Source organism: Solea solea, chromosome 19, assembly GCF_958295425.1.
Source record: "Solea solea chromosome 19, fSolSol10.1, whole genome shotgun sequence".
NCBI classification, from domain to species: domain Eukaryota; kingdom Metazoa; phylum Chordata; class Actinopteri; order Pleuronectiformes; family Soleidae; genus Solea; species Solea solea.
In genome coordinates, this window is record NC_081152.1 from 8,473,466 (window position 1) to 8,491,259 (window position 17,794).

The 17,794-nt window shown below is 41.3% G+C and overlaps 2 protein-coding genes across 3 annotated transcripts; both read right to left on the reverse strand.

The window, feature by feature from the left end:
* Positions 1 to 7: 7 nt before the first annotated feature.
* Positions 8 to 11,837, reverse strand: prune2 (prune homolog 2 with BCH domain). 2 transcript variants are annotated; one of them, XM_058617015.1, is made up of 12 exons: positions 11,757 to 11,837; positions 11,132 to 11,341; positions 8,633 to 8,699; positions 8,336 to 8,536; positions 7,363 to 7,539; positions 5,854 to 5,956; positions 2,653 to 2,784; positions 2,390 to 2,476; positions 1,713 to 1,811; positions 1,587 to 1,625; positions 1,087 to 1,155; positions 8 to 966 (listed from the first exon to the last, which is right to left on the reverse strand). In XM_058617015.1, exons 3-12 carry the CDS (start codon positions 8,685 to 8,687, stop codon positions 933 to 935), a joined length of 996 nt encoding a protein of 331 aa, XP_058472998.1. In that variant the 5' UTR covers positions 8,688 to 8,699; positions 11,132 to 11,341; positions 11,757 to 11,837; the 3' UTR covers positions 8 to 932. The 2 variants fall into 2 exon arrangements, with proteins under 2 accessions (XP_058472998.1, XP_058472997.1); XM_058617014.1 differs by lacking the exon at positions 11,757 to 11,837 and adding an exon at positions 11,598 to 11,722.
* A 171-nt stretch (positions 11,838 to 12,008) lies between these two features.
* LOC131446057 (guanine nucleotide-binding protein subunit alpha-14-like) lies at positions 12,009 to 17,143 on the reverse strand. The gene is made up of 7 exons (XM_058617013.1): positions 16,757 to 17,143; positions 14,505 to 14,689; positions 13,660 to 13,814; positions 13,444 to 13,572; positions 13,226 to 13,355; positions 12,983 to 13,136; positions 12,009 to 12,789 (listed from the first exon to the last, which is right to left on the reverse strand). The coding sequence occupies exons 1-7, from the start codon at positions 16,872 to 16,874 to the stop codon at positions 12,599 to 12,601; spliced, it is 1,062 nt and encodes a 353-aa protein (XP_058472996.1). The 5' UTR covers positions 16,875 to 17,143; the 3' UTR covers positions 12,009 to 12,598.
* Between the last annotated feature and the right edge of the window lie 651 nt (positions 17,144 to 17,794).

Below are 17,794 nucleotides of genomic sequence, written 5' to 3' on the forward strand. Positions count from 1 at the left end.
AAAACACTTTGAAGAGTTAAAGTCCATTTTATTAAGAGTGATCCATCATTTCTCTGCACATCCTCATAAGAACATCCTTTGTCTATGTGGAAACATGCACATAATGCACACATACATGTGGATACACACACACACAATGATGGTATTGTGCTTTGGAGAGATCCCATCTTTATTTTTTTCATATTTCAGTTTATGCATCACACAGAAGCCCACTGCAAACACACACACACACACACACACACACGGAAAACATGGCTAAAAGGACCTGCTCTTACATTGCACATACCCTCTGCTTTTATAACTGATTTGCTCCTCCTTAGTTTCAGTGTGACTCTAGAGATAAAATATGTAGTTGGTCTTTAATGGCACAGGGTTTTGTTTTGGCCTCACCTTGTGCTTTTATTGTTGGTTGCTGATGCACAAGTTTCGAGGTGGTGTAACCGGTAAAGGGTGATATTATTGCTTCACTATTATCATTAATATTATCTCATTATTCCTCCCATGCAAACAAGTGAAGATGCAAACAACATGAGTTGGTTTTGTGGCTATAACTACAACACTATGGACTCTACAAATGGGGTTTTGTGCAGGGCTCCGTCTGCCTGTAAATTGCATTTCCTACCCTGCTGTGCACATCAGTGCTACTCTGTAGGCTGCCAAGCATCTCGCTTGACAATACAGTTGGATGGATTGAAGGTGTATGGAACAGTAGATGCTACAGCAGCGCTTACTGAAGGAGATCCGAGCGTTCTTGGTGTGTGTGACTGCCAAATACTGACACAAAAATGCACGCACACACACACACACGCACAAAACACACACACACACATACATATTCTAGCTTAACAACCTTCTGCTTTTTCCAGCTTCAGCCATATGACAGTGACCTCTGAACAGTTGAGGTGACAAAACCCTTTTGGGGATTTTTGGGTTTAAGAGCTACTGGCGCCGGCTGCGTCCGCTTTGCTGCAAAGATGAAAGAACAAACAGACATTAAAGACGAGTATGTTTATGTACGAGTGACAGACTACTGACACAAAGCCGTTTCTCTTCCATGTACAAACTTCAACATCTCAGAGGACTTACGCTGCTCTGGCTGCTGCTGCTGCTGCTGTTGCTGCTGCTGGCTCCGTTCCCTGCAGGAAACTATTCACCCTTGAATGAAAGTAAAAAAAAAAGAAAAACGGAGAGGTTGTTAGAGGAGGATTTATTGCCGTAATGCATTTGGAATGCTGTGATTCTAAAGACACGTGCAGTTTATGGTTCAGAGCACAATTAGTCAGCAAGAGGTTAGTGTGTAATGCCACAGCTTTGTTCATTCATTCATTAGGGTAATGAGGACGGGCTCATTTATTTTATGTAATGATTTATGAGATGAAAGCAACGCATTTAGTGTCTCTAGCAACTTTTTTTTATTTTTTTGCTGTCTGTATTTTTTTTCCCCTAAATGCAACCATAAGCCAAATCCAATTTAAGTCATGCAGCAGAAGAGTCCCCGTGAGCACTGCAGCTGAGGATAACACTGCGACAGGTGCCAGGGACTCCACAGAGGATCGGTAATGAAAGACAGGACGGCGTCCGCTTACTTTGAGTTCTCTGCTGCCTCTTTCAGTTCCTTGTCGAGTCTAGAGGTGAGAGTTCAAATGACAAGATGAATATAAAGTCGTTCAAAAAAAGACAACTCCGGCTCGGAGGAGGCGGCTCAGGCTCACCTAATGATGCACTCAGGGATCTGGACGTACTCCATGGGGATGAGTTCCTGAAGCTCGTCCAAACTGCTCACATACTTTATCTTACTGCTGAACTTGGCACTGGTACAATGGCAAGGCACACACGCACACACACACACACACACACACACACAGAGGAAAAGTACAAATGAAGTTGCTTGAAATCAGAGGAACAAACCTTATTTCTTTATCTTTAAGATTTCATAGCACTAAATCAAAAGTTAAGGGACTATCTGAGTTAAAGCTGCAGTGCGTAACTTATTATTCTGCCAGGGCATGTCAAGCAATACTATCAGACCTGAATGTGGTTGCATTTGTGTGTATACAGCTGCAGCCCGGACGAGTGGACGTAAGAAGCATTTATCCTGTTGAACTGCCGAAAGACTGTTTTTTCTTGAGCAGTGGAGTTTACAACTTCTTAATTTTCAGTCCACCCTGTTTCTCGTTGTCTTGCTTTACTAGCCCAATGATGCCGGTGCGTCCGTTTGTCCTGTGTGCAGCACAGGAATGTCGCCCTCATTTGACAAGAGTTTAAATGTATCTGGCATTTGTTTATGTTTAAAAGTGTCACACTGCAGTTTTAATGTATCGCTGAAGCAGGTTTCTGAATAGTTACAGTACAGGCATTTCACAAAAAATATCACGTGGCATGTTTTTACCTGATGAAGGGCTTGGTGATGGCGAGAATGGTCCTGATAAACCACGATGGATGGACGATAATGAAAGATTTCAAATTCTTCCTGAGCCTGAGAACAAAACAATGGGTCACATATTCGGTGTGGTATGTTCTTGTTGGGGCTCCTTTTGTTTTTAATTTCATTCTGTGGAGCTGCAAATATTCTCTGAGATTGGCACAGATTATGCACTGCTGCTATTTCTCACTAAATCATAGTATGATAAGAAGTGAGTGATGAGGACCAACCTTCTATCAATCATCTGATAGCATTTCTTCAGCCAGCCGAGACCAGGCATTCTTCTGTGAGGTGTGGCACCGCTCAGGTACACGATCATGTAGTCTTCCGCCACCATCAGCTCCAGTGTGCTGATCACGTAGCTGAAGACACGCAAACACAAACACCTTTACTCCTCAGCTGAGCAGGGATGCTGACATAATAACAAAATAACACTCAGACTGTCATGGACAAATTATAATTTTGACCATGTGATGACGTCACAGAAAGTTACAACTATTTTTTTTTTTTTTTTTTACAAAAGTTACAACTTCATCTTAAAGGGGAGCTTGAGCGTCTTTATCAATTCCGACGGCAATTCAAATCTCTTTGGAGGAACAGCAATTATTATTCACAGTATTCGCAATATAATTATAGATAACTTTCCAACCTTCTAATGAAGCTATTGTGTTATCCTGAACTGTATGTGCTGTATTTCCTAAATCCCCATCTCACTAAGCAATATATAATCTCTTTAACCTTTATTTAGTTTTATTTTTAGGTTTTTTGGGTCAGTCCAACATGGCATTGGCGCAAGATATCACACTCTGGACGAGATCATAAGGATGATAATTGTTATTAATGCTATTCATTCTTGAAATGCTCTCTGGTCTCTATCTCTCCTCTATCTTCATTCCTCCTTCCCATTCTTCTTTTCACACACCTCTCCCTCACTTAACCACTTCCCCTCCCCCTCCGTTCTCTCCCCTCTTCCTACCCCAACCAGTCGAGGCAGATGGTCGTACACCGTGAGTCTGGTTCTTTCAGAGATTTCTTCCTGTTCAAAGGGAATTTTTTCTTTCTCTCCACTGTTGCCAAATACTTACTCGCTGTGTTCCTGGTGGGTTTCTCTAAAATATTTGTATGGTCTGTTTTTGTTTTATATATATTTATATATTTGATATATAATTATATTTATATTTTATATATAAGTTCAAAAAAAAAATTTGCAATATAGTGTCTTAATCCTTTTTTCAGCAATCTGACGAAAAGGATATACTGTATATACCTATACAACCTTACAACTAACACCTTTTTAACAATTTGTGTTAGTCTATATTGCGACTTCTGCACAGTAATAACAATTATAACAGTTAAAGTCAAACAGGTCAGTGTCATGGCAGCACAAGAAGAACCTAAGTTTGTAGGATTAATTGTCTGGAAACTTGCATCTGTGTAAACTTGCCTGGCAACCCAGCTTGGAATATTACAAGCAAAGATGAACGTGAGCACCACATTCTGGTGTTTTACTAACACACAAATTGCTTTACACTAAATGTTTGACAAAACCATTAGATTGCATATTCAACCTAAACAGCAGCTTGATACCAACACTGATATCACTGCAGATACTGATATCAGTCCCAATACAGTCATTTTTACATCCTCTAAAGCCAATAAGCTGTTAACGACACGTTTGTGCCGATGCGTTTACCACCTAACTACAACAGCCATTTTAAAAACATTATGCTCCAACTGTGTTACAAATATTCTGCTCCCATAAAGACTAAATAAAAAAAGTCCACAACATGACTAAATTAAAATGCAGTTTATTGTTAATAAGAAAGCTTCCCTTGGCTGATCAGCTGCCCTTACAGCAGCAACATTGATGTGCTTTTTAAGTTCATATCCAGTGATTTTGACCATTATTGGATCGATACCAAAGAAGAAAAAGAAGATAAAGCAATGTCACTACACTGCTTTCATCGACTACAAGAGAAAAACAAAATAAAACAAAGTATAAAATATAAGGACAGGGGAGGCCAGTCCCGTCCCTTGCAAGATTTCTTTGCTCTGATGTCAGCTGGGTATAAATGTGGGCTTTCATCTCTTTTTTTTTCTTCCCTCTCTACATCAATTTCAGCGGCTCAATCAGACGTCTACACCTTTTCAAAAAGAAAACCATTATCTCATTCACCGTTTTCTCCTCGCCCCAGTGCCATCTTTCTCTCCTTCTTCCCAATCAGCAGGAAACGTCCAGACAATATCCTGAGGTATCGCCGTCTAAATAATCTGTCCATCTTCCGGGAGTTGTAGGCTCTGTCTGACTCTCCTCAATGCTTGATCCAAAATCATTCTCCAGCTTTCAAACCAACATCCATTCTGTTCCATGACTATTGTAATTATCTCCCACTGACACAAAGCCGCACACTGTTCAACACCTTGGAAGGTTACTCAGACCTCGAGCCATCTGGCAGCCGGAACAGCAAACACTACGGTTTAACCTCCCTTCATTTCTTTCCAAAAAACTCTTGGATTATGCCAGCATATACTCAATGTCTCGGCCTGTAGAATCTCCAGCACACTGTCCAAGCATGAAATCCATCTGCTGCAGCACGACAGTGAAGACGTCAGCACCGGAGGTCTCAGCAAACAAGCTCCGTTATCGCTTTATTTCTGCAGCTTTTTTACTGAGGGGCGCTGGCCTGATTAAGACCAAACCCAGGAAGAATCCTTGATGCGTGAAACACAGTAGAAGAATACACTTTATTTTCATAGTGTGTCCTTGTGTTTGCTTTGTTTGGAAGGTGTAAAGCAGCACTTCTCAAAGTGGCAACCCATATGAACATCATTTATTAAATCGACGACAAGAGGACGTGAAACTAACTATTGAGACCATGTGTAAGTCCAGAGTAAGTCCCAAATCCTCAGGCAGATATGTGAGGTCAAGTCCCGAGTCTTTTGCTTTCAAGTCAAGATGAATCTGGAGTCTTTTCATGACTTCAAGTTGCAATGAAGTCCCCATTTCTGCTATTACCTCTGTTTACCAATGTTCACTGACTCACTCACTCACTCATCTTCTACTGCTTTAACCTCCATGTGAAGGTCGCTGGTGCCAATCCCAGCTGATATAGGGCAAAAGGTCGCCAGTCCAAACAACCATCCACTCTCACACTCACACCTCCGGTCTATTTCGAGCGTCTAATCCCCAAATCTGCACACTTTTGGACAGAGGACATGCAAACTCCATGGAGAAAGGCCCTTGTTCTGACCGGGACTCAAACCCGGGTCTTCTTGCTGTAAATGTGTGTTTACTGACATTTTATTTACTATTTACTTCCATTCAAATGGACGTCTTTTCACAACCAACTGAGAATTTGGTTCAGATGTTCCTGTTCCAGTTTTGCAATAAAGGTGGTGACCCTTGTTAGTCGTGATGGCGTAATACTCACAGGAAGAGATTCTCCATGATTTCGTGGTAGTCCTCTCTGTCACTGTCTGGCAGGAAACAGGCAGCAAACACGATGATGGCATTCACTCCACTGCTATAGTAGCCTTAATAAAAATTAAAAAAAAGAAGAAGAAGAATATATAAGAGTCATGTTGACCTTGTTCCACTGTAAGTTCAAAGGTGAGGTCTTCCACAATTTGATTTGTGCCTTATTTCCCTTTCTTTGTCATATTTATCTGTTGATCTGTGTCTCTTGTCTGACTGCCCCTCTGCCCCGTTTCCTCTCACTACTTTTCGGATTAAAGTAATTTCCTTTTTATTCCGTGGCTCCATTCATCAGCAGATTTGGTGTCAGTCAAACAGAGGGTCTTTTATCGGAGCGACAGAGCCGGCGATGTCGACTGACGTCTCTTGTTTCCGTGGGACAGCTACGTTTCATTTAAGCCCACAGCAGAGAGCAGAGCACAGTGGGAGGAAAAATGCACTACATGCTATGATCATGGGCCCTGATCTCCATCAGTAATGGTGCGACCAAGGATTACTTAAGGCCTGGTCTTTTCAGGGTGCAAACCATTGGCCCTTTGGGTTTTAGTCAACCCCGCTGAGAGGGAAAAGAGAGAAAGCTGGGGCCCCTTCCTGTGAAATTAATATGGTGTGACTTAGCAGCAGTCTTAATGCAGCAGCTATAGATGATGATTACATGATATTAAAGTCACAATATTTCAGTTTTACACGCAACATTGGAAAACGGTGCAGGGGCGACTGGGGAGGGGATTCGAAGACGTCATTTTTGTCACTAATTTCTGACATTTCATGGATTTGTTCATTAATCATGGAAGTTATTGACAGATGAATCAATACAGAAAATAACTGTTAATTGTAGCTGTGGCATTTCGATGACGGTAGTGTTTGTAGACGAGTTGAGAGGCAGGAACTGTAAACGCTGTTCAAATCATTGTCGAACACACATCATTGAGTGAACCCTCGTGCCCTTGTGCGTTGAGTTTTCCGTCTGTTTGCCTGCAGTGAGTGTTTGTGGTCGGCGATCAACGCGCTCCATCAAATTCATTGTCGAGTGGCCACTTAACCAGGTTTCGACCTGGATCCTCTTGTTCTGACGTGCAGTGGACATGCAACAAAAATAAATGTCCACTGTGTTTAGTTTGTGGAGCGATTCCACTCTGACGGCCACTGAACGGAGTGATGTGAAATTCAGCACCTCGTTTTGTTTTTTTTTTTGTTGGCTCCGGCCCGAGGTTAAGATGAGGCACTTCCAAAATGATCAGCATAATTCTGCCAACTCAATTTTCAGTTGACGGTACAGTCAGTGCGCCAGAGATTACGACTTTTAAAATATTCTGTTACACAGTATAAAGGCCTGCTGGAAACTTACACTTAAAAATGCTTCAACTGTTCGACCTGCTGCTGGACAGGTGTTAGCTTTAAACATTTTAGGTGGACAGCAGCATTGGGATGGACATACAGTAACAACGAATGCTTCATTGTTCACCTCCGTGAGAGATGACTCTCATGAAAGGCTCGATGGTCTTCATGTTGATGCGGTGCTCCTGCTCCCCGATGACGACTGTTCTCCACAGTTTGCCGTCCTGGCGCTCCTCCTCCGCGCTATACGTCGTGATTGAGTCGTAAGGTTCACTTGTCGCGGTCCTACTGGCTGCATTCGGATCTAATATGACAGAAAAGAGACCAAATACAGCGTGTTACAGGACTACATTAGTTTCATTCACGAGTGAAATCATGACCGTGTGACAAAGAGAAGAATCAACCGAACCAAGGCCCCGAACCTTTGATTTCTATGAAAATTAGACTTAGGCTATACAGTGGTCAACTTTTAATGATTGGTTTTGTGAACCATGAACAGAAAAAGTGTAACTTTATTTGTTTGCTGCATCTGAAAACAGGTTCTGTGAAGTAAAACTCTCATCTGTGTGTATAGACCAGCAGCGCAGGTTCAGGCAGGGACAAGATGCATTTATCCAACAAAGTGCTTTGAGCAGCAACAGAAAAAAAAAAAAAAAGCCCTGAGCTTTTTTGTCATTTCAGTTGTACTCAAACCTGTTTGCAGCCATCTTGCAGTGTTGCAGTTGCTTCTGTCTTGACAGAAAACAAATGACTTCAGAGATGAGATCCAAACATTGCTACACTGAGAGACACGCAGAGAAAGAGAGAGAGCGTTGTGTGGATCTGATGAGCTTAATCAGCGTCGTGTGAAACCATTTGACAAGGGTTTGAATGAAATGGACATTTATGGATTTAAACGTAAAACAAAAGCTGCAAAATCAAACTTATGAAACATTTTGGAAACATTGTGGCTCCGCTCCACAATCAGGATGATTTAGGACTGTGATTGTTGTGACAGTCGGGGGGGGCAGGTTCCCACTGACTACCTCCACTGGGGCAGTTATGTTTTCCCTGAACCAAAGAAAAACTCTTTGATTAAATGTAACAGTGTTGTCTGTCACCTTCCCAGTCTGTTTCATGGTCAGTGTAGTCGAGGTAGTCCCCCTCATCTGGAGTGTCGAGGTCATCGACGTTAATGTCCAGATCATCGGGGGTTTCGCCTAAGTCGTCCTCGCTCTGGTCCAGTGACAGGCTGATACGTGGGGCAGATAGCTTCTTCCTCTGAGCGGGGCCTCCTTGCAGAGGAAGAGATGAAGGAGGGACTAGAAAAAGAAAGAACATTAAAAGGTGGTCACAAACCTTTGTTTTGAATAACTGCTGGCGTTTGTTTGACTGTGAGCATTGGTGGACTCATTCACCTGGTCTGCCTTCACCCACTTCAGAGTTCATTTCAGTCTCTGATGCCAGGTCCATCCCCAGAGGGACCTATGAGGAGATAATTACAGTTATTAAAAGGGCTCTTGTGGTACAACAACAAACCTGGAGAGTAAGCGGTTATATAATCCGCCACTCAGGCTTTATTTACATTTAGTGATTTGTGAACAAAGAGCAGCGGTCTGATTTTAGAGTGAGGTAGACCCATTAGATCAAAATCTAATTCAACCTGAAAAACTTTAGTGGTGAAACACTTAGAGCGCAGAGCATTTTGAGTGTCTTATGTTCTTTTTTTCCAGCACAACCTGATGAAATATTTCTTTCATTTTCATCCACTATATAAACACACCTGCGCAAAATGTACTAAAAATGTTTAAAATTGGATTGAATTTGTGAAATTTGGTAATAAGGTGCACAGTTCAATGTTCATTTGGCTCATTTTTATGAACAAAAAGAAAAGAAAAACGCTCTATTGTGTAACTTCTGCACAACTACTGCTACTTTATATCACAACTAAAAATGCAATATCAAATGAATCATAACTTTGACTCAACAACACATAAGTAGACGAAAATACCCCCGCATTTTTTTAAAGCCTGAATATGTGACCTATAAACACACACCCCTCCGGATGTCCATATAAGGAGTTGTGCATTATTCCCACAGCAATTTACCATGGTTTGACCTGCACTAAGGGTTAATAGTACATTTCCTCAGATCATGTACCTTTGATTCATTGAATATGAGCGTGAGTGTTTCCATGTCATCATTATATATTTACTTCACTACTTCCATCGATAGAAACCTCCTTTGTCCCTCTGGGTAAAGCAACTTAACATTTACATTTGACCTTTATTCAGGCAAATACTTTACAGCTTGTGGAATAAAAGACATTATATTGGGTCTGTTTTTGCCGAATAAAGGAGGACGATGTCATCAACCAGATAGGAGGAAATGATTACACTGGAAACCACCTACAGTGTCTGTATAGTTGGAGGATTTAATGCAGTTCATGCAGTTGGAGAGAATTAAATATTCTCTTAGAGGGTCAGGAGACACATTTCTGGGCCTGAGTTTTGACATACTGTATACAGGCAAACATAAAACTCCTCTCTGCTGTTAGTTTGTTAAATGTGTGCCTGTGCCAGTGCCAACTTCCTTGGTTATGTCCATATTTGCTTTTTTTGTATTGTTTGTTTATGTTTATTTTGTGAAAAATATGGAAATGTTAATTCATGCTCTTGCCATATTTATAGCTGTGTCGCTATATAACCTCCACGCTTGGTAATATCACTGTCTTAACATATAAAATATAAAAAAAATACCAGCTAATTCTCCCATTTGATATAATCTTTAAGATCATCCATTCACACACGCATTCATACAGCACCGCTATATATAGCACTTCTCCAACACTCGCTTCCTATTAACACCCTGCCGAAGACAAAGGGATGAGCTTGATGAAGAGGAGTCGCCGTTACATACATGTACTTTGTCCGAGAGAGAGAGAGAGAAGCTACAATTCAATAACAATAAAGGACACAATTAAACTTAGATTCAATGTTTCATGGATTATGCAAACACACTACTTTTGACATCATTTTGAATGTTTTATCTGAAGTATTTCCTGTATTCTATCTTCTATCTTTAAAGGAACTATGAGATCTTCATTGTTTTGTAAACAAATCATCATTTGTTTCACTTTCACTTGTCATCAATTGCTCAGGTTTAACTACAGAAGGCCTTCATCCATCCGTCCACAGTCATCAAAGAACAGGAAGTAAAGACAAGAGAAGTGATGTATTAGAGGGAGACACGGGGGAGGGAAGAGGGAAATGAAAAAGGTTTCTGAGGTTAAAGTTCATCCTCCCCTCTGAGTAATCATCCATTTGAAATGAAGGATGGGGGAGGATGCTGGAAAGGGGGAGGGCAGTGGGGGGATGTTACATCACGACTCATCCCTCCTCCTCCTCCTCCTCGCTGATTCAAATAGAATGACTGCACACTGTCCTGAGCTCAGACTGGACAGAGATGCAAATTCACAGTGAGTCACGGGTTCTCATTCACATACAACAAAAAAAAGAAGAGAGAAACCACCTCAGCCTGGGGCGAGGAAAATGTGTTTGCATTTTCAGATGCAAAGGAGAAAAAAAAATGCTGAGTGGCTGAGCTCTGTGTGGTGGGAATGACTATCATGCTGACGATTCATACAAACGCACAAAGAATCGTCAGCATACACTGACACGCGCTCACACGACGCAGAATAACACACTCAGCATCATCATGTTATGAGCATCCTCCATGGAGGACGTTACTGCCTCACATCCACTTCCACAGCACAGGACCACAGTGCTACTGATGACAGCAGCCCCTCCCTCTCCCCCTCTCTCTTCCTGTCTGCTAGCCGTGAAAGGGAAAAAAGAGAACATATCTCTCTCTCTCTCTCTCTCTTCATCCCCCCAAAATGAAAGGCATCGACTCACCACTGCTGGGGCTCAGGAATGTGTGTCCTCCTGCGTCTCAGAGCATGGATGCACGGCCAAGTTCCCTGCCTGTCTCCTGCTCCCAGCCCCTCGATGGAGATGCTCAGCTTACAAACAGCTCACAGCTTCCACCATTTTGTGGTCACATGATCTGGGCCATGACCAAATAAGGACGATCACCTGCTACAGCAGCTTCCTCAGGCAGAGCCTCTGAATGGGAATACAGGAGGGTGTGTGTGTGTTTGTGTTTGTGTGTCATCTTCCTGGATAAACTGTGTACGTGTAAACACACGTGGAGTGTGGAGCTGCTGTAATAGCCTCGCAGTAGGTTTCTTTTTGAGCCTGATTATGCAGCTATATGGGATTTTATTACCCAATTTGCAGCAACAATCAGAAATGACACTCTTCAGTATCGCATGCTGGTTAGAAAGTACAGACTGATCCAAAGTAAATATATCATTCTTACCCTTCCACTCTCTTTAAGACGAGATCAATAATGTCCATCATATTCTGCCTTAGCCACTGAACTTTTCAACTCTTAGACAATCCAACTATACGGCCACAAAGCAGGTGAAAATCAATAGCACTTATAGAAGTATCTGCCTGAGTTTCTCTTTTCACTTACCACTGCTCAGAGTCCCAAGAGTTAGACCAGGAAGGCAGAGAGCAGCCTGTCAGACCTTTGCTCACTGTTGACCACTGTTTGGTACAAAGGTTGTTACCATGGCGTGTCATTATCAGTGTGGCCACGCCTGTAGCATGAGAGCAGACAAGAGGTGTCTGAAAAAACCGCCACGAGGTGAATTATTTATACGTCTCTGTAGGTTGCTTGTGCAGTGCAGAGAAAGATAATGAGGAACACACAATTCAGTTTGTTTAAAAACACGTCCATGTGGTTTAATATCTATAACTGGTCAAAGACAAAAGAAAGAATAACTTCACAGGCTATATGGTTGTTACACACATGAAATTATTAGCATAAATAAATTCTAAGGCAGTGTATTTTCCCAGAGAGCCACTCTGTGCTTCCTCCTTTCAGAGCTGTAAGACAAGGTGGTTTGAATTCTTGCAAGATAAGAGTCTGTCGAGTCAGTTTGATACCAGTGGCTGATTGTGCAACAGAAACGTTTGCAAAGGAAAGAATCTGTAACAGTTTAGTAGAGTTTAGAGCATGAGTTGACATTGAAGGAGTCCATTTCTTTTGTCTTGTAGCAAAAAAAAGTGCTTTAAAAAAAAAAGACATTTATTGCGTAATGAACTGTGTTGTTTAGAAAAAAAAAAAAAGGACTCAGACACACACTGAGTTTTACAGTACTGAGATAAACGCGTCTCATCCGTCGGCACCATCTGAGGGTCAAACAGCACAAGACGAGATAAAGTGTCCATAAAAGTGTGACAACGTGTGACTATAACCGGCTCTTTCTTGCTCCTAAACGGCCAAATCCTCAACTTGTCTCACGGCCTCCCTCACACCAGATTGAACCTTTCGAGGTTATCTTGGAAGAGCGTGTCCCTGACGGCTCTGAAGACCACTCGGATGTTCTCCGTGTCCGTGGCACAGGTGTAGTGTGTGTACAGAGGTTTCTGGTGCCCACTGTGCTGCTCCACGTACATTTTCAAGATGAACTTTTTTACAGCTTCAGCGTCGCCCTGAGGCCCTGTGGGGGCAAAAGAGATATAGGTTGTATATTAAAATGAACATAGTTAAGTGAAGCCCAGGAAGAAGGACAGGAGGAGACTGTTGATACACATCTACAGTCAATTTAGAGTCTCTAAATTAGACAAAGCTGTAGTAACCGGAGAGAACCCATGCGTGTTTCTACTGAAGTGCTGCAAACTTTGCTTTTATACCTTTGTAGGCTGGGAAGTAGTTTGCCATGTGAGACTGTGTGATTTTCTCCTGCAGCAGGTCTGTTTTGTTCAGGAACAGGATGGTGGAGGATTCCTGGAACCAACAGTACGAGAGGATGGTCTTGAACAGGGCGACGCTCTCTCGTAGTCGATTCTACAGAACACGGGGGAGATCATTTTTGAGAACACAAAAATTGTTTGGCAAGAAAGCACTTAGCTACGGAGGTAAGTTACTGAACTGACCTCATTTGCACTCTCATAAAGGACTTGGTCGTACTCGCTGAGAGCCACCAGGAAAACGATGGAGGTGACGTTCTCAAAACAGTGGATCCATTTCTTCCTCTCCGAGCGCTGACCGCCCACGTCCACCATCCTAGAGACACATTGCAATGGAGCAAAACTAAATATGAACACTCCCAAACACATTTTCTTTTTGATGTGTGTAAAGTACAATACTCAACCTGAAGGTAACTTTGGAAAGTACAAAGGGATACTCAATGATCCCTGTGGTGGGGACCCTGACCCTCAAGATGTCCTGCAGGGTTGGGATGTAAAAGTTGGCTGAGATTCTGTCCAAGTCGCTCAGGTAACTGAAACAAACGAGTCATCTTTAATATTCGACATAATCACAGAGACAAGATGAGCTCTATGTGATTTGAATCATATGAAAGTCGTACTATTTGGCTGAGTCTGATAACTGGAACTCCCTCCTGCGTTCGTAGCACCTTTGAATCCCGTGGTCGTTCCACACACTCCTGATGGCGTCCACCTGCCACGTCTCCAGACTGGACACTTGGGTTGCTTCCAATTTGTTCAGCTTCTGGGCGTGGCTCTGTCACACGCACACACACACACATACATACACACAACATCCATTCTTATTTTTCCTGAATGAAACTTTTTGCATCTTTGAACTGAAACGATACCTTTAGGAGGATGAGCCCAGCAAAGGACATACAGAGGATGTCGTCTTTGGAGATGACTGTTTATTCAGATTCCAAAATTAATCAGGATTTCACTTTCCCCGGATGATGATGAGCCAAAATGAAATTTTTGCCAAATTTCTGCCTTTTTCCTGTAGTGACACCATGAAACTGTACAACCACTACTTTTGAAAAAGCACCATCTTCAGGTAAAAATTTTGATTGTTAGATTGTTGACATTGTCTCATAGAATAGAATATAATTCCAATACAACTAATGCAACTGATAGCTATTGCTAGTTTGCAACTCTTGTCACTAGTTGGGCTTTTACGAGAACAGTATAAAATATACATGATTAAACACATGAAACTACACTAAAACACAGGAATATATGTTAACAACTACAAGCTAAACTACATTACACACAATAACAATTATCAAATGATAAATATAAAACACGATCAGAACAATAAAATATGATCTTTCAGCCAGCACTTAACCTTTAACACAGAACTCGCGGAGTCTCACGTGACATTTTTGAAATAGTCCAAAACACATTATTATAGTCATTTAAAAAAAAAAAACATATAGTCTCTCACAATGTTCTTGTCGTCGATGTAGTTGATCTCTAGACTGCCCATGGCCTGGACCAGGGCCTGGATGGCAGTGATGATGTTCTGAAACACGAGTCGTGTGAAATTCTTCCTTTCAGCCTCAGTGTACCCGCTGCCATGGAGGATCCTCATCTGTTTGATGAAGGTGCTCTTTCCACTTTCACCAGTCCCTACACATAAGTACAAATAAGGATTAAACTACAGCAAGGCAAGAAACAGAACACCTACCTGTGATATAAACTATATCAACTCAATATCTACCAGGTGCAGCCTTATTAAAAACAAGTATTGTTTAACAGATCTGCCTCATGCTTTGCAACTGTGTTGGTTTTATTTATTTGTATTGTATACATTGTCTTTCTACATTTTTCTAAAAAAAAAAAAAAAAAAAAAAAAAAAAAAAAGACTGCAGAATTAAAAGGCAATATAAAGAAAAGTAAGCAATCTCAATTGCTTTTTCTGCAAGGTGTTGCATTCTTGAAAATGAGGGTTTACAAATTGGCCCATGCACGTCAGCAGTCTGTCAACAGCCGTGCGTCCTTGAGTGGAACAGTGAACTCTTTTCCTGCCCACTGGTTGTAAATTACTCCCGATAAGAGCGTGTCAGCTAACCACCTAAAACACCTTAAATGTTAACCATTAGACTGACCTTTAGTGGAGGATATTGTTCTCCAAACAGGCTAACTCAAGTTGAAGTTTAAAGTAGCGCTGACCTTTAAACAAAGTCCCTCACGTGTAATGTATTGTTTCCAGAAGAGCCGACTGTAAAGCGTTTACAAGCAGAGTGTTTTGATAGCTGACACTGTTCAGCCATGCAATACCTTTTCATGACGCATTTATTATTGTTGCTCTATACCTGTTTTGTTCTCTCTTATTTTAATGGTATGCGCTCATGACATACCTGACGTCAAAGAAAAATGGTCTGCAACTATACCGCGTTGACCTAACAAGACTTTTCCACTGGTTTACAAGATTACAAGAAGCCTTTTATGTGCTGTGAGAACCACGAGTGAAATTAAAGGTCGGCAGTCGTCTATTTTGATTAGAATCAGGCAAACACTATGAAGGACATCAAGCCGCTGACTCACCGGGCTTTCAACAACTATTTAAGGAATGCAGAGGCTTACAGGTGACGAGTTAAAAGAAACGCTGCAGCTGAAAAACACTATTGATCCATACGCTCTTAAGACTCATCTTCTCCTCATGTTGAATCAATACTTTCAGGTCACATGTTCACATAAATAACACATTGTCACCGTGTGGAGCGTGTGCACAGACACAGACGAATATCTCTTACTTTGACTTTACTGTACGTGACTGTCTCCAGAGAAGGACATTATTTGGTTTCATTGAAATGTCTCAACAATTATTTGACCCCGTTTGCTGAAATGTACCACAGACCTTCATGGTGCTCACTTGATGAATCCTAAATTCATTGACATGTCCCCTACGTGAGCTCGTCAGTTAATGACTGTAATTTGAAAGATTGTTTCGTGTCATCATTAGACTCTAATAGCTGCAATACAGTTATTAACAAAACAATTTTAATTCAGTGCCAGCTGACAAAATTCCACCTGCCTAACTTCACTCTACACTGTCCTGTTCACTGTGTATTTTACGTCATATTTCATTATTTGCTGATTATTTTAACGTGTTCCTTTGTCCTTGAAGGATCAAGAAGAGTTTTAGAGTTTGCAGAGGATGAAAGTGAAGCGTCCAAAGATATTTTTATTTATATCACAAAAGAAAGATTCCTGTTAAATATGTTTTCGGGAAGCAAATATTGTATGTAGTCACAGTTTAATGGACAAAATCAACTTCTTGTCGTGAAGAATTTGTATTAACAAATGTATTAAATGTATTTTTAGCTCTTAAATAACAACACGTAAGCCACTAAACTCAATATAGTTACCTAATTTATGTCAATGTCGTTTTTTTCTTTTAAAAATATGATAAGAAACAAAAAAATAAGTGTGTTAGAACAATATTAGGGCTCAGATCGTTTTGAGAAGAAGACATCTGTTGCGAGTTATAAATTGCACTAAATTAAAAAAAAAGTTTTAACTTGATTTTTCTTTAAATGGCATTTAATTTAATCATTTTATGACATCTATCTCCCGTCCACTTATAACCGACACATTTGAAGTGTCAGTTAATTGAGGCTCAGAGGGTGAACACGTGGAAGTTCACTCTGTGTAAAGTGACATTTATAAATGAACGTCTGTGCTGACACTCACCTAGAAGCAGCAGCTTCAGCTCCCGGTGTGAATCTCTTTTATCACGAATCAGTTGCCTCTCTATTTCTTTGTGTATCCTGAGTCTCTCCTCTTCCTCGGCAGACAAACAGCACTCCATTATTGACAAAGTTTCTTTTTCTTCTTCTTTTTTTTATGTTAAGCAAACAACTCCACAGATGAATGGGAGGGGGAGGAGGGGGGGGGTTAGTGAAATAAATGGATAATGGTTTTTCTCAGTCCTGCCAGGGAAACTTCTGTCCCGGAACAGGTGAGCTGGAGACTCTCTGCAGTCATTCTTCCTCATGCGGGAACGAGTTCAGGTGCATTTCACATTCCTGCTGTGCAGACTCACAGGAGGCGGCGCTGCATGGCCAGACTCTTATGAAAGAGCCTATGCAGACTCTGGTCTCTGTGTGTGTGTGTCTCTCTGTGTGTCTTTTTTTAGGCTGTGAGGACACATTTGGTTCAACCCCATCATTGTGTAAGGATATTTCAGCAGCTCCACACACCTTTAAAGGACGTTTTTCAACTTTAAGAGGCTTTTTGTGGGTTAAGACTTGGTTTTAGGGTTAAAGATAGGATTTGTTTTAGGTTAAGTTAAGGCATGATTAAGATAAGGAGTAAAGTTTTCTGTCGGGTTTTCAAATGAATGAAAGTCAATGCAGTGTCTTCACAAGAACAGCTGTGCAAACCAGTGTGTGTGGGTGTGTGTGTATGCCTGTGTTAGTATTGGTATCTTTGTGAGGACCAAAAAACGTATTAACCTAAAGAGTGAGGACATTCTGGGAAAGTGAGAACATTTTGGTTGGTCCTCATGTTCTGTCACCACTCAAAAGGGCTTTTTGAGGGTTGAGACTTGGTTTTAGGTTTAGGGATGGGATTAGTTTTAGGTTAAGTTTCGGCATGATTAAGATAAGAATACAGCGGTCTAAACGAATGAAAATCAATGCAGTGTCCTCACAAGAATAGTTGCGCAAACCAGTGTGTTACATCTTTAGGACATTTCCTTTGATAAATATTAACCAATAGTCCTCATGG

Bases quoted from the DNA above. Each gene is read 5' to 3' on its own strand.
- prune2 (XM_058617015.1), bottom strand. From the start codon at position 8,687: ATGGACCTGGCATCAGAGACTGAAATGAACTCTGAAGTGGGTGAAGGC. The intron at 2,785-5,853 runs GTGAGTATTACG...GCGTGTCTTCAG, and splicing joins ATCATGGAGAATCTCTTCCT to CTACGTGATCAGCACACTGG. The intron at 967-1,086 runs GTAAGTCCTCTG...TCATCTTTGCAG, and splicing joins GCAGCAGCAGCCAGAGCAGC to CAAAGCGGACGCAGCCGGCG.
- LOC131446057 (XM_058617013.1), bottom strand. From the start codon at position 16,874: ATGGAGTGCTGTTTGTCTGCCGAGGAAGAGGAGAGACTCAGGATACAC. The intron at 13,137-13,225 runs GTCAGTTCAGTA...CGTGTTCTGTAG, and splicing joins TTTATGAGAGTGCAAATGAG to AATCGACTACGAGAGAGCGT. The intron at 12,790-12,982 runs GTATAAAAGCAA...TTGCCCCCACAG, and splicing joins CTACTTCCCAGCCTACAAAG to GGCCTCAGGGCGACGCTGAA.